General features: G+C 45.0%; 1 protein-coding gene across 3 annotated transcripts in view; it reads right to left on the minus strand.

Moving 5' to 3' along the window:
* CSGALNACT1 (chondroitin sulfate N-acetylgalactosaminyltransferase 1) overlaps nt 1-16,878 on the minus strand; it is a 308,877-nt gene that overhangs the window by 7,626 nt on the left and 284,373 nt on the right. For all 3 annotated transcript variants that reach the window (XM_081268974.1, XM_081268975.1, XM_081268976.1), the window contains 2 exons: nt 7,273-7,451; nt 6,313-6,407 (listed from right to left, as the gene is read on the minus strand). In XM_081268974.1, coding sequence (XP_081125100.1) covers nt 6,313-6,407; nt 7,273-7,451 — 274 coding nt within the window. The remainder of the gene's footprint in view (nt 1-6,312; nt 6,408-7,272; nt 7,452-16,878) is intronic.

Raw genomic sequence — 16,878 nt, forward strand, 5'->3', positions numbered from 1 at the left:
CTGTCCTGACCCTCCTGACTAGTGGAACAGAATGGTGGTGCTTCTTACACCTGAGGAGCCATCATTTCTTATTAGGACCAAAACCCAAGGTAGCATCAGCATCACGCGTGTCGACACCCTGGTTCATCTTCTCCATAACACGCCTGGCTCTCTGAAATGGTCTGCTGTCACATTCATGCCTCCGTTTGCTGACAGTCGTCACCCACCACCATGGGTGAACCAAAGTCAGGGCCTTGGTCTCATTCAGGGCTATATCTCCAGCACCCAGACACTGTCCAGCACACAGCAGGCACTCGATAGATGCTCTCATGAGTAAGAGGGGCACAGTCCTAGGGCAGAGACAGTTCCCAACAGCCAGTGGAAACAGACACACTCCAGGTGGCAGATACTTGTCAGCAAGTGACTCAGCAAAGGCCTAGGAAGTCCAGTGGTGATGTCAGAACCCTGTGACCCAATGGAATATTACTCAGCCATAAAGAAGAATGAAGTTATGGCATTTGCCAGTAAATTAGGCTGCCACGCTAAATGAAATAAGCCAATCCCCCCAAACCAAAGGCCAAATATTCTCTTTGTTATGCAGATGCTAACACACAATAAGGGCAGGGGTGGGAGGAGGGAAGAATATAAGTTTTCATTGGATTAAATAAAGGGAGGGGAGGAGGATGGGAATAGGAAAGACAGGAGAATAAATCAGACATAACTTTTCTAAGTTCATGTATGAACACACCACCAGTGAAACTCCACACCATGTCCAACCACAAGAATGGGAAGTTATACTCCATGCATGTATAATATGTCAAAATACATTCTACTGTCATGCATAATTAAAAAAAGGAAAATTAAAGAAAAAAGAATCCTGTGATCAACAGATAAAAGTGTCTTCCCTTTCCTGGGACCCACAGCAGAAGGCTTGACTGACTTCTCAAAAACTCTCAGACATATGCATCAATGGTGTCTACTGCCCCGGGGGTGGTGGTGGGGAGAGACTGTAACAGTTAACTTCAAAAGAGAAGCCTTTCTTGCATTTCACCATCTGTCTACGCAGCCACCTTTGTTTAACAACGTCTATCCATGGCTGGCCTCTCATCTCTCCCTGCAGTGCCACCTGTCCCCCCTGAGGGCAGGCTCAGCACCCCACGCATGCCAACACACCACGCCAGGACGTGGTCAGGCCTGCTCTCCCACAGGAAGTTCCCAGAGCCACTGCTCTGTGGGCGATCCACGTGATGGGGTGATTATTTTCTATTAGGACCCAAACACAAAGCAGAAATCAGCATCTCTCCCCAGGCTGTGGAAGGCGGGCATCCCGCCCCACAGCTGCATGGGCGCCCACCGGCAGGCAGCGCCTGTCTGGCTCATGGTGCCGCCTTGGACCTCTGCCCACGAAGCAATCTGGACCCAAACATAAAATAAATAACAGATACTCAGGCAGAGTAGCTCCTTCAAATCGAAGAGAGTCTCCCAAGAACCGAAGCTGGTCGCCCAGCCTGGCACTCACCAGGAATGCCTATGGGCAGAATGATGGGCATGTGAACCACAGGGCCCCACACCTGGAAGACCGCGTGCTTGCTATCGCCATCTTAAGATCCCCGATGCTTTTGGACATGCGCCTGCATTTTCATTTTGCTGTTACTTAGGTAGCAGGTCCTTCTCTGTGAGCACGAGACACCCTGAATGGCAGCGGCTTCTAGGACTGGGTTGGATACCCCACCACATATACCCCTTGTGCTGTGTATTCCTTATTATTTGGGGCCCAGAGATCAAATTGCAAAAGATTCCAGGAATGTCCTCTTTTTTGTGGCCTCTGTGTATGGAGGTAGAATGATGTGGCCAAGTTCACTCAGCCTGCGGTGGGCAAGCCCAGAGCAACGCTAGGATTGCTGGGACAATCCCAGTTCCGTTGCTGGAGCAATAAGGTATTCTGGAGCCACCACTTTCAAAAAATTCACTTAAGAATGGGCTCCCGTGCCATGTCCTCCCAGGTTTGCACTATTTCCCATTTTCCCACAAGCCTTCTTTAATCAGCATCTGTCCTCCCCCAACCCCTCAAAGAACTGCCTCTTCCAAGGCCACGTTCTGCCTAGGGATCACCCAGGTTCTCTCAGCTCCAGAACAGGGCTCTTTCTTCTCCTGAAGCACTTTGAGGCCAAAGGATGTGTGTGTGCCCTGCCACTGGCACCCTCAACCCAGGGTGGCACTTGAGTTTCTGCTTTTGTCACTCAGCAGCTGTGGGAGTCTGAGCACGTGTCTTAAGCTCCCTGAGCCTCAAATTCCTCATCTGCAAAGTGAGAATAATCCTTCTAGAGCATCCCATGAGCTGATCCGGGCACAGCATGGACTTGTGAAATGGCGTCCGCTAATTATTTTTGTTAACTCCGTGAGTGTGTATTTCCCTAACAAATAAAAACAGACTGCAAGGATGCACTCCATGTGCTGTGCTCAGCAGGCAATTTTTAAAAGCTAAAGTGTGGGTCTGCATAAAACACTTTTTGAAAGGAGTTAGAGAGGTAGGGGTGTAATCTGAGGGAGTGTGGGGGCAGGAGCCAGCCTCCTTCCTGTGCTGAACAGAATGGTACAAAGTCCCTGCATTTAAAATTTGGGAGTGGCTGCACAGCGGGCAGAGAAGCTGCATCTGACACTGAGGACATGAGAAACGGTGAGCAGTTGTGCCCTCGGCAGCGCGTCGGCCTGGGTGCTTCTCTTGCTGGTACCAAGTGCCTGATGGCAAGGTTACAGACACACTCTCTGTCATCAGGTTAGAGTCAGTTTGTGGAGGACAATTAATCCCAAGAGAGGGTCAGGCTTGTAGTGTGCTAGAGCTACTAGGATCAGCTCCCAAGGACTGTGCCTGTCCCTTCGCAGATCTCTGTTCATGCGACATCACGTTGGTACCCTGAAATAGGCCGCAGTGGGAGTATTTACACATTGGAAATTGGCACACACCATCATCAGGGCCTTTTTCCCCCCTTTTCAGAGAGTGGGTTGTTAAACATTTACCAGCACACCACTGGCTTCATGCCATGAAAGACTTTTTTTTTTTTTTTTAAAGAAAAAAAAATGGAATTAATCTGTGTTTTTGAAACACATCCCTGGCAGAGGGTGAAGAAAAGACTAGAGAGTAGGGGAGGGTCGGGATCTAAAGATAGAAGTGGTAGGAGGCTCCTGCAGGAACCTAGGCAAGAAGTAGCAAAGCTCGAGCCAGCAAAGTGGAATGTCTCAAGTGAACATTTATTTAAACGATAGTCATTCCTTTCTCAGTGAGGTGTTTCTACAGGAAAGCATCAGCCCGTTTCATCTCGTGGCCGAAAACCCAAAAAATTAAATATTAGTATAAAATCCCATGATGTCACTTATTACTTATTCCTGATGGCCTGTGCTCAAAGGTGAAGAAACAAGTCGTCTAGCACACACGCACCCTCATACATTCAGTTCCTTGCTTTTATCTGCAAGCAAAATAGAAAACGACAGTGGCAACAGCCATGAGGAGTAATAACTGACACATTGACAAACGAGGTCATATTTTCAGGGCTGCTGGGAAAGGTTGACTTGTTTGCATAAGTAACTTTCATTACAGCTGCATTCTGGACCTATGTCCCCCCTGGCCTGTGATATCGAGGTATTCCAGGGAAGGCTATCAAGATTTGTTAATGGATGTGCAACCACTTCTTCCTAGACTGAGCCAAAACGTACCCCCAGGAGGAGGTCTTTCCTAATTTATCTATCTCCAGTCATTAGTTTTTATTTTATACCTTCTCACCACCCACACACTCCATCTCCATTATATTGATTTCCCCCAATTTGATGTTTGCCTTGGGGATTTTCGTCAGCAGCCTATTGCTTTCACACTTCGGCTCTCATCCTGAACCTCAGCAAATCCATTTCCAATGCACTGGAGGAAGGAAATCCTGGCCTGGGGCTCAGCTCTGTCACTAGCAGCTGGGCAATCTTGGCTCAGTCATTTGACCTCTGCAGGAGGAGGAGCCGGGCAAGATCTCTCACAAACACTTAGGAATACAGGGACCTGCTGTAGTCCTTCTGACTCACCTGGGCCAAGCCCTTGGGCAGCAGCAGGTACTTAAGACATGGCATGTCCGGTAAAGAAGGTGACTTAATTTTTATTTTGGTGGATGGGGAACTTTTGGAGTGCCCTGTTTCCTCAGATTAAATGATCACAAATATTAAACTCCAAAATAGCAGAGTCATGTGCTCTGGGAGAGGTCAAAATGTTTCTGTAAGTAAATGTCAAAGGCTTCAGGATATTCCAGCGCTTCTAGCGGTGGACTCAGGAAATCTGAGCTGTTTCTGTCTTGACCACTGCGTCTGAGGTTCTGGGAGAACAGCTTAACTGTGCTGACTGTAACATCCCTCTGTACCTGCTTCTCTATTGGAATAATAATACAAGGATAAAACCTTTAAATTGCAAAATGAGCAGAACTCCTTTGCAAGCAAATAAGGTCTTTATGAGTTTGACCTAACGAATTAATCACATTTGAAACCAAAGGAACTTTTATTCTGATTGGCTGAAAGAAAATAAACTCTGCGCCCTACTTTTCCCTTAAACCTTATTAGAAGGTTAAAACTCTTCAGGACAGAAAATGAGAAGTTTGTCTTGATGGGGGAAGATTTCACTTGTAAGCAGATGAGAACTGGCTCTTGGGGAGTAAAAATGTATAGTTTGTTTGTATAAAGCATGGTTAAAGGTACTCTATATCAACAGACATACAATGGTGCTAAAGTTTCATGGGGTACTCTCTCTCTCTCTTAGTGTGTCTCCTGGCTTGAACCCACAGAAATCACACTAGGACATGGATAAGAAATCTGTGTCTAGCCTGAAGATCCTCAAAGCTGCCATATTTTGGAAATGATCATACAATCAGCTGCCAGAGGTTAACTGGGGAGGGAGGGAGGGAGGGTAGGTGAAGGGCACAAGATGGGCCTGGAGACAATAGATTTGCAACTTGCAGAAACTAAACACAGAGGTAGTCCCCAAAAGAATTTCACCTCACGCATGTTTTCTATGGAAATTCATTCACTTGCCCCTTGCCTAGGGGCAGGAGAGACTCTGTCACGTTCATGAACCAGATTTCCTTCCTTCCCCCTCAAGGTTACTCAATGGGAAAAAACTTGCTTTGTCCCAACAGGAGGCGGATCTACCTAGGGCAAAGGAGAACAGAACACCCCCTGGTCGGAGCAGCCCAAAGATTCAGCCCCAACTAAAATGCAGCTGAGGACAAGATATCTCACCTCTCTGAAGGGAGGATGAGCAAGAGTACAAAAGCCATCCCTCTACCTCTTTTCGTGGGTTCAATGCCAGAGCCAATACTAGTCCAAAAACATGAAATAGAAGATTCTAGAAATAAATATGTTTATTATAGTATATTGTCATAATTATTCTATTGCTAATTAATTAATCTCTTACTATGATTTATAAATCAAACTTTATCTTAGGTGTGTATATGTAGGGGAAAACAGTCTGTGTAGGGTCTGGTACTACCCATGGTTTCAGGCATCCACTGGGGGTTTTGGAACATGTCCCATGGATCAGAGGAGAAAAAAGTAACAGAAATGCATTCTTGGAGGGGCAGCCTAAGCTCAGTGGAGATCTTCTTCCTGTTTGCCCCCGCCTCCACCCCATGCCTGTGCTGCTTTTCTGCTGAAGGGACCAGCAGTCTGTCATGACATCTGGCTTCGAGAGTCACTGGCCGTGTGGTTCCACGGCCCATCACCTGTGTAGCCGCAATCTTAGCAGAGAGGTCTCTCCACTACTCCTTCAAAAGCCACCTGGCCAGTGACACCTCTGATGCCAGTGTCCACCCAGGTCCGCTGATATGTGGGAATTGTCCTGCCATGAGAAAGACCCAGGACTGGGGACCTGGCTCAGCCCTCGTTCCCCACCGACTAGCCCTGTGCCCTGCTGTGAGCCGCCTCTTTTCAGTGTCTGTTTTCCACCTTAACAATGGAAACATTAATCTCACCTTTCCTATGTGGCAGGATGTTATAATAATAAAGAGAAAGTATGCTTCAGTCACCACGCAATAACACTCGTTCCCCAAAAACCATAGAAGAAAACTATGAAGGTGTGAAATTACCCTCCTGTAAGGTACTGTTCCTATTTATTTTCCACTTTTAAATACTGCAAACACTTTCAATCCACAAGGCGCTGGGAGTAAAGGCCAGAACATCTGCTCAACTTAAAAACTACTGAGGAAATCCATCCACAGATCTCCACTAACCTTTCCTCACGGTCAGGCACCCCTGGTAATGAAAGCCACAAAGCAGCCGCACAAACGGATCCGCAGGGTAATTACTCACCAGCTGCTGTTCCAGGGGAGGGACTGCATCGTGATGGCCGTAGATTATGCCAGGATTGTACTGGCTGAAAAGGACTGGGTAAAATACCTTCTTCCCTGCAAACCAGAAAACAAGCATTTGCTTAAAGGGACAGATTCATTGACATTCAGCCTCTGGGACGTCCTGGATATCTGCACCCACTTTTCTTTTTTCTCTTCTCTCAACTCTAAATAGATCTGACAAGCACAGCCCAGGTAGACCTGTCAATCAGATGCTCAAACATTTCTGCCCTCCCAGAGCAGGGATAATGTTCAAGATCTCCAGAGCCTGTGGCTCTGGCACTGGGTACCCACCAAGGAGGTGGATATGGAAAAAGAGTCCTGGTTCCCCTGCTTGGCAAATATTAACCCTTTGATGGCTGGATCCAGGGCATTCTCCAGGATTGCCGGGGAGCCTGGGGTGACAGGGCAGCAGGGGGTAGAGAGCTCAGAGTAGTTGCTCTTTACCAATGTATAGGAAATACAGGAAATCTTCCCCAAAGTAGGAAGAGTTTCTATATTTTAACAACCAATATGGCCATGCCAATAATTCTTAGCTGATTATCAGTCCTGCCCAAGCAAAGTCTATTGAAATAATTTTCATAATGTGGGCTCCTTCTGCTCACAGCCCCTTCTGCCTTGGTATCTGCCCACAGATGTCCTTTTCCCTTTGGATTGGAACAGTCCCTGACCTTCTCACCACACCTTCCCCTGTGATGGCCACTAAGGCTGACCTCCCAGTAGAACATGGATACGGGGTTACACAAACCAACTCTGGACTCAGTCCCAGAATTATGGTGTCTGCCAGGCCTGCCATGTGGCACCCAAGAAGAGACCAAACCAGATGACTGTCCCTTTCTGTGTCCCTGGGGTAAAATGAGCCTGGTGAGGCAGGACATCAGAGTGAGCTGCAGAGCATGGCACCTGGGGGAGAGGGCCACACCTGGCTGTGTGTTCAGCCTGCATGTGTTGAGGAATTCAGAGGTGAAGTAGATGTCCACGTCACAGAAAAACAGCAGGACGTTGCTTCCCTTCCAGAAGCGGGCTCCCACATCCAGTCCCTTTCCCCGGGAAAACTCTCCATTCAGCTGGATGAAGGTGAAGTTCCTGAAGTTGGCGGCTCTAGAAGGGAAGGTGAAGGGACAATCAGGGACAGACGTTCCCACACCCAGTCTTCCCCACAGGCTGACAGAATTCCCAGGGGAAAAAAACATGGCCAGGACCATCCACCTCTTACCCTGTTTCTTCTGTAACCCGAAGGGTGCAGGGAGGGACCACCCAGGCAGGTACAGACTCAGTGGAACCATTGGGATGGAGAGGACCAAGAACACCTAGCAAACTTTTAACTTGATTTTTTTCCCCTCTCTTGTGTGTCTGGCAATTTCCCCACGTTGAAAACTGTGCTGTCATCACTACTGACGATTTTTTTGTGAAGGAGAAAGCCTGAACCAGCGAAACTACAAACACGCCCCATGGGAAATCTCCATGCTTCCTCAGTCACCCAAATGAATCTACTCAGCCGAGGAAATTAAATTACCATGGAATGGGCCCCTCCTGGCATCTTCTCATCTGCATTTAAATCCAGGAGCTAGGCAAAATATTCTTGATGTGTATCTGTCCCCAAACAGACTGAAACTTGGATTCCTTCCCCACCCTCAGGTAAAGCAGTAGAGGATGGCGGAAAACAATCGCATCTTGGAGTCAGAAGACTGGGACGGCCTCAGACCTCCGGCACTTGAGCTCTGAGAGGCAGGAAAGCCCATTAATCTTCCTGAATCTCGGTTGCCTCATCTGCAAAGTGGGAATAATAACACCTCCCTTGACTGCCTCACAGAGTTATTAGTTATCAGATAAATGTTGCCCAGAGCACAAGGCACTCTGGAAGCAGCGCTGTCATTAGCTCCAGAGGATTCCCAGGCCCAGGTGGGGAAGCCAAGGTGGTTCTTCAGTTTGCTGTTCTTATCCAGGCACAGGAGAACCTTTGGAAGAGGCATATGTCGAGCAAAACAGAATTCACCATTTAGTGTAAAGCAGGACAGGGACTGACTCCCTCCAGGAAGGAGGGGCCCACCTTCCAGTTCTGTGTGCGCAGGGCCTGGCATTTGGCGGGTCCCCCTCTTCATGCCAACACCACCCCTTCTTTCATAATGGATTTCCCTTCCCCAACTCCTCACCCTCCCTACCAGGCCCACCATTCCCCAATTTCTCTCTAATCTTTTTTTTTTTTTTTAAGAGGAATGATAATTGTGGAAGCAGGATGATAAGTACTTGGAAGTTAATTATACCATCCTTCCTATTTCTCTCTAATCTTGACAGAGTTAAAAGGTATGGAAGCCAAGTTCCATTTTTTAAAAAAGTCTCTATTCGAAGTCACTCTCCTGGTTAAAGGTCAACACAAATACAGAGTCATAAGCGTGCTTCCGATGCTCAGTTGTACTCATATCTGGTCATCTTATCAGTGAAACCAGTTCTGCTTCTCCTTCTTGGAGTTACCATCTTCTTTCAGATCTGAGCAGGGCTTGGATTTTTATCTCAGGAATCTGTGGGCCCAGCCTTGTCTGAGTCTGATGCCAGACACGGCATTTCAGATTGAGATCAGGGCAGAAGGCCTCATGGTGGAAAGAGCCCTCCTCCGTGAGTCAGGAAACCTGGACTGAGGGCCTGGAGCCGTGCCTGGTTCCCACCTGACGTTCAACAGACATCTGTGAATAAACGTGTGGATATATAAATGGTTCTGAGCCCTGATCTGCCTCTAATTTATTAAAGGCCAGTCACTTCGTCTTTCTTTCCTCAGTTTCCTTATTACAAAATCCAGCAGGTTCAGAGCTGCAAGGTCCCTTTAGCCTCCAAGTTTTCTTTTTCCTTAATTCTGCATTCAATTCAGCCCTGCTCTATGTTTGAGGGACTCTCCTCCTCTTAGAACTTTATATTTAACCTTTTATCTGGATACGGGACCTCAGTCCATATTTTCTGTGAGTAGCACCGTAGTTGGGCTCCACAGCCTTCTCAGTATTAGGTCTAGCACTGTTAAAGACAGAGTCACATCCCTGTCTCCAAAGACACACAGGTGGTGTGAAGGCCTGGCAGCCAGCTTCATGTCTGCTGGGGTTTCTACCACCCCAGCTTCCAGAAGTCAGCACAACCAACTTCCAGGGAAGACTGGATTTTCATCTGTTCATCTAAGAGTGTCCAACCAGGTCTGGAAATTACTTTTTGTCCAGCCTGGGGCCTGTCTTGCTTTAGCATCCTGTAATAGGTCTTTTTTTTTTTTTTCATTTGTTTCTAAGTTTATGCTCTTTGGAACTTCTGCTCCCTTAACTTCAGGGAGGTCTGGTAGCTAATCTGCAGAGCAGAGAACACTGACATTTTCAAACACAATGAATGAGCTCATAATTCAAATACCTCCTCCAGGAGCATTTATAGAATCTGTCACAAGAGATTTCAAATACAAAAAATGCATTTTATTTGAATGATAGCAAGCAACTTTTGCAAAGGCAAGAGGCATGTTGCTCCTTCATTTGCTGCATTAGCCCCATGTGGAGGCGCACACCTGTAATCCCATCGACTTGAGAAGCTAAGGTAGGAGGATCGCAAGTTCGAGGCCAGGCTTAGCAACTTAGTGAGGCCCTAAATCGAGACCCTGTCTCAGAATAAAACAAATAAATAAATAAAGGGTTGGGGTTATAGCTTAGTGGCAAAGCACCCCTGGGTTCCATCCCTGATATCAATCAATCAATCAATAAATAATTTTTATCAATTAACCAATCAATAAATAAGCTGCATTAAAAGAACCGCAGCATCAGGATTTCCCTCCCTAAACAGTCTACAGTCCATGTGTACCGATGTGTAACATATTTGGGGGAAGTTAAATCACATTAAACAATGAAGACGACAAGGCAACATTTGAAAATGAGCTCACAGTGCTAAAGATACAACCAGCCTGTGGGTGACAGAGAGGAAAATGAACAGTAGACGGCTGAGTGCCACCAAGTTCGAGTAGGGACTGGTGACCTGGTATAGATGCTCACCCAACACATAAATTAACATGGCTTCTTCTGCACAAAAGTTCCCCAAACTCTGGCTCGAGCTGCTGCTAATAAACGCTGCTCTGTACTCTCTGCTCCATGGTAGCAAAAGGATCCAGGACTTGCAGGACAATCACAATCACAGTGACTGGGAAAGGGAAGGGAGAATTCATGGCACCTAAGATTTGAATGGCCTTAATTAATTAAAAACTTTTTTTTTAACATCAACCTCTGTGCTTCAATCTACTGCTTCCAGAGAAAGAGAATTCAGGGAAGTAGGTGCTGGGGAGCACTTGCTCTGGCCCAACCAAAAGGCACTTTGCTTCCTTTCTGTCCAGTCCATCTCTCTACGAGGATGAGACAACCTGTGTTATTTTCGTGGCATGGCCCATTCCGAATGTGCATTTTAATCCACTCTCTGGGCACATATTCACTGCAGCGCCCTCCATCAGGACAAATATGAAATGGGACAGCCCCAGGACAGGCCCCCTCTGTCCCATGAATTGTTTCCCCGGGGACTTGTGAGGCCAGTGTGCATGTGGCACTGGCAGCCTCTAACCATCCCCTGTGCCCCGCAGTGCTCTGTGCCCTGTGGCTCTGCTCGGCCCCCTCAACCACCCCATGCAACGTGGCCAGGTCGCAGAGTGCCACGTGATTGCTGGCCTGGCAGCCTGGATGTGAGCTGGCTCCTGTCTGAAGCCCTGACAACTCACCAAGCCCTGACTGGGAGGCTGGATGAAAGCGCACACAGGAGGCAGGGTGTGGACAGAGTCATTGCTGGCGTGGGAAGCACTACAAGCCAGTCACAGGTGCTGGAAAGGCCCCTGAGCGCTAGCTCCGTGTGAGCCACATGACTGTCAGGCCATCAGGCCTCTAGACCCTACTGGGGATAATGGCACGAGTTTCCCTTGTGCTTCCTCAACCCATGCTGCTTTTAACTAGCCAATAACCTGCAGGAGCCCCTCCTTGCCATTGGGCCAGGCCCCTGATATTTATCAAACACTCTTAAAGAAAGAGGGCTGAGCTGGGAACAGAAGGAGAATAATCAGAGCAGCTCAACTTCCTTTCTTTCCCAGAGCAGAGAGATAAATACATCCTCAAACCTTCTGGCCTGGAAGTGGGACCCCTCCTCAAACTTAGCTCCAATCGTGGGCCTCTGAGACACAGCTGCAACAGGATGGGGAGGAGGTGGCTCTTACCCGTCAGTGGGGCCCGTGATCTTCATCTAGATACGCTGCTCATCATGTGGGGGACTGCCTCTCTAGACCAGAGCGCTCCCTACTTAACAGGGTATTAACAGGCATGCCAAAGCAGTGACACATTTCAGCTCAAAACACTGATTTTCCCAAGCAAGTGTGGTGGAGTGGGTTTGGGGATGAGCACAACACAGTCCTGAGGCTACACTCCCAGTGCAGACCATCATGGTTCAGAGGTAGGCACTGTACCATGGTCTTCTGTTCCCCCAACCACAGGGACCAGTCAGGAGTAGATAGAGGCTCACCATAGACCAGTTGCCAAGGAGTGGGCTTGGCTGGGCCTCCTGTCCTTGCTCCGTGTTCCCTCCCCCGCAACAGGCTTTTTCACCCACTCCCGTGACAATCACACTCATCTCTAAGGCCCACATCAGGAGTCACCACCTCTCTCAGACCTCACTGCAACTGAAGTGCCCTCTCCCCGCCCCCAGGACTTTTGTCCCCCCCCCCCCCCGCCCCCTGCCTCGTGTCTTGCTGCCTTCTTGTGCCTTTGCTTGTAGGAGAACGTCTGGGATGCTCTCGACTCCAAACCCTTCCAGGGCACGAACGGCCTCATTTCCTTTTTTCCCCATCTTCAGAGATTACCCAGCACCATGTAGTTAATGGCACACACAGGGACATGGGGGATGATCCATAAACACTGGGCGAACAAAGAGATGAGCACCAGGAAAATACCAAGGCACATTTCAGATCTGTCTGGAAGGAGGTGCCTACCTCTTCCCAGGAAAGTGCACACAACTCAGGGGGCCACCAGAGTCCCCTACGTTTTGTACAAGCCCACAATCCACATCAGAAAGATACTGTGGTCAATGGATTCTGCAGGACAGGCCCAAATGCTAGCTCTAAGAAGATGGAAAATATGGAAACAACAGAAAAACAGAGCTGAGAAAGCTAAGATGCCATTTGGTTCCAAATATTTTAATTTTACTCATAAAGAAATGTCATATTTAGTGACATACCTATTGCAGTTATGGCCTAATGAGAAATGAGCATCTATCATGGTGGACGCTACCTTTCATATTATGTAATTTTGTATTATGAATCTGAGTACACAATTTTAAAAGACCTCATGACTTGCTCATAATTATTTCTTCTTTTCTTCTTGAATTACATTATTAACTGATGCAACTCTTGAATGTCCCACGCAATTCCTTTCTTTAATATAATAAAATCTAGTGTGTGGGGACTCCTTGGTTACAGTCATTTTTATGCATTTTAAAGCTACTGTTTCTACTGGAGATTTAATTTCCCTAATTGACTTGCATTTCCCAGAATTGCTGGGTTAAAAATGATAAAAGATCTTGCTATCTAATATGATTTACTCAAATACATACTTTTTCCCACAACTGCAAAAAAACTGTCTTAATGTGACACTTCTCAAAATAGCCCTTAAAAAAAATAAAAGGCACATTTTAAAAATGTGCATAGAAACAAGTATTCCGTCCAATGTATAATTTTTAATTTTAAACCTTATAGCTCTAAATATCAAAATGTTTTATGAACTCTACCTACTGAAGACACCTGAATATAGTGAAGAATTTAAAACCAAACATGTTATCACTCAGTTTTTCACAGTAAGCACTTTCGCCAATTAGAATTCCCTAGATCCTGAGCTCGTGCATGCCAGTCTTAGCAAGCTTCTTTAGGGAACTCATGTTTGCCTTTCCACTGGCTCTAAAATTTCACAGGCAAATGGGCCACAGTCCATTAGGAAGAGCAAGTGAATGTGCCTGAACCTTATAGTGGCTGCAATGCAGGCTGCAGCTAATTAGATTCGCCTTCTTTCAGGCCAAATGCTGCCTTTTCTTTTTCACCATATGCATATAATTTTTTGTTTATTTTGTTTGGAATGGGGAAAGCAAAACCAGCTTCGGCAGGTGCCAAACAAATTTGCTGATGCCCAGAAAAATTACAAGATTCAAAGGTCTGATAGGAGACCTCTGCCATGGAGTTTTCTTTGAAAAATGGAGGGTGAACGCAACACCAACCTTCGTGCTTCTGCTCCAGGGTGCGGGAGCAATTGTGAACAGAAGAGAGTGAAGCTTTCTTTCCAATCACTCGGATTCACCCCCTTCCACGAGGGGCAGTCTCATTGAGGGTGTGGGACAACAATCTCACAGAACCCAGGCTGTAACCTCAGGCTGCAATCTCCAGGAGGACACAGTCTTTCATCTCTGCTTCTGGGGCCCTTGAGGGGACCTCAGCTCCTGCAGACACAGTTCCCGAATCTGCAGCCTCTCTTGTGCTCTGCAAGATGTGGATATACAATTCCTCTCTCCTTTCTTGGAGTCTGCCCTGATGACGCAGGCTTCCCTGCCCTGCACATCACCGCATGTATACCTGAGCCTGGGTCTTTCCTCAAGCTGCCCAGCACAGCATCTGGCATCCAGTGGGCACCATACTCTTTCCTTTCTGATCTTGATCAGCTGCTGTCCAGCAATGTATCCTATTCCATTTCGCAGAGTACAGGAGCACCTAGCTCTGCTGGGGCATGTAAGGAGTGCCAGGGAAGATCATTCTCTTGGACAGAGCTTGGGAGGGATGCACATGGAGGAGTGAGAGAGGAAGGAGACACCATCTAGATGGCCAGATCAACTGAATGAACTCTGGCAATCAGCTGTGTGAACAGTGTCACAGTCAGATCCTTCTCACATCCAGCACATAAGGAATAAGAGTCACTGTCTGATCAGAAACCATGTATCTATGTATGTGTGCACACGTGTGTATGTGTGTATGCATGTGAACATTTTATGTATATATTTTATTGAGATGAAATTCAAATGATATAATGAACCATTTTCAAGTGTGCAGACTCAGAGACATTCATTACATGTTGTACAACCTTCCAAATGTTCCAACACGTTATCACCCCAAAAGGAAAGCCCATTCCCATTAAGCAGTCATTTTCCCTTTCCCTGCATCTCCAGTCCCTGACAGCTACTACTCTCCTTTCTATTTCTGTGATGATATTTCACATAAATGGAACCATATATTATTGACCTTTTGTGTCTGGCTTCTTTCATTGACTATAATGGTTTTGAGGTTGAGCCACACTGAAGCACAGATCAGCATTTCACTCCTTTTATGGCTGGATAATATTCCATTGTATGGATCTACCAATGTTTTATCTACTCATCAGATGATAGACACATGTGTTGTTTCCACCTTTTGCATACTGTGATTAATGCTGCTGTGAATATTCATGTGCAGTTATTTGTTTGAATATCTTTTTTCAATTAATTTGGCATGTATCTGTGAATGGAACTGCAGGGTCAGATGATAATTCTGTCTAACCATTTAAAGTACTGACAAATAATTTCCCAAAGTACATTTATATTCCTACCAGCAGTGGACAAGAATTCTAATTCTTCTACCTCTTTAGCGACTCTTGTGATTGTCTGGATTTGGGATTTTAGACATCCTAGAGAGTATGATTTACATTGTGATTTGGCTTGCATTCCTCTAATGACAAATGATAGTCACCAGCTTCTCACATGCTTCCTAGCCATTTGGATAAATGTCCACTCAAATCTTTTGCGCATTTTAAAAATTGGGTCATTTGACTTTTAACTGTTGAATTATAAATGTTCTGTCTTATATTCTGAATATTAGACCCTTAGCAGATTATGATTTGCAAACATTTTCAAATAACACTATTGATACTGTTTTTTCACTTGCAGAGTTGCACAAAAGTTTTTAATTTTGATAAACTTCAATTTATCTTCTTGTTCTTTTACTTGTTTCGGTTCTGTAGATGTCATATCTATGAGAAAAGTGCCTAAAGTGACGAATGTTTATATCTGTGTTTTCTTCTAAGAGTTTTACAGATAAAGCTTCTTACATTTAGAAATACAATTATTATCCTAATTTAACTTTCAAGTTGTTTATTGCTACTGTATAGAAATACAATCAACTTTTTAATGCTGATCCTGTACATACAACATTGTTGATATTATTAGCTCTAACACATTTTTATGGATTTCTTATAATTTTCTGTATTAGAAAGAGATCATGTACTGTGTGAATAGAGAGAATTTTACTTCTCCCTTTTTGGTCTAAATGTCTTTCTTTTTCTTCCCCAATTGTTCTGGCTAAACCTTCCAGTAAAACGTTGAACATTAATGAAAGCAGATATCTTTCCTGGTTTCTGATCTCATGCAGAAAGCTTTCAGTTTTTCATTGATGAAACTTTTATAGACAAGTGTTCTTGTCCATCCCTTTAACAGGTGGGAGAAATTCTCTTCTACTCCTAGTTTACTGAGTGTTTTTATCATGAGAGAGTGTTAGACTTCCGTCAAGTGGTTTTGCCATGTGTACTGAGATAGCCACATAGTTTTTGTCTTTTAGTTTATTTTTATGGTAATCCATCCATTGACATGGATTTTTTTTTTTTTTAACATAGTAAGCTAATCTCATGTTACTGGGATAAACTCACTTGGTCATTGCATATAATCCTCTTTGTACATTGCTAAATTCAGTTTTAATTAGAATTTTTGCATTTTTATTCACAAAGGATATTGGTTTGTAGTTTTCATTTCTTGAGAAATCTTTGACTTGTTAGGGTTTCAGGATAATTCATGCCTCATAGAATATGTTGGGAAGTGTTCTATATTTTTTTAAAGAGCTTGTGGAGAATTGATGTTAGTTCTTTGTGGAGAATTGATGTTAGTTCTTTAAACAGTTGGTAGAAATCAGCAGTAAAATAATTTGGACCTTTCTTTTTTTTGTAGAAATTTTTAAATTAAATCAATTCATTTACTTGTTACAGGTATAGTCAGGTTCTCTCTCTCTCTCTCTCTCTCTCTCTCTCTCTCTCTCTCTCTCTTTTCCTTGAAAATATGCTTAATTTCACTTAATAGTACACAAGATCCCATTTCCTTCTTCTGGGCTGCTATTGTATTCAAAATTTCATCTTAATTCATTATGTGTCCTTCAATATAAATTATATAATTTTTTACTTTATGAAATAAATGATTTAAATCTTTTCAATCAGCAGAAAAAGAGACACAAATAAAAAAGATGTTCTATCGCCTTCTATGTTTACCCCGTGGTGACTGACAGTGGCGTTCTTTAGTAATTCATGTGGATTTGAATTGCTGCCCGTGTCCTTTTATTTCAGCCCCAACGACTCTTCTTGGTATTTCTTACAGGGCAGGTTCATGAGTGATAGTGTCTAGTTTTTGTTTATGTAGGAATGTCTTAATTTCTCCTTTATGTTTTGAAGGGTGGTTCTTTCTAGTAATGAAAGAATTATCGTATGACAGTTTTTTC

Source organism: Spermophilus citellus (assembly GCF_964194105.1).
Source record: "Spermophilus citellus genome assembly, chromosome: 16".
NCBI lineage: Eukaryota > Metazoa > Chordata > Mammalia > Rodentia > Sciuridae > Spermophilus > Spermophilus citellus.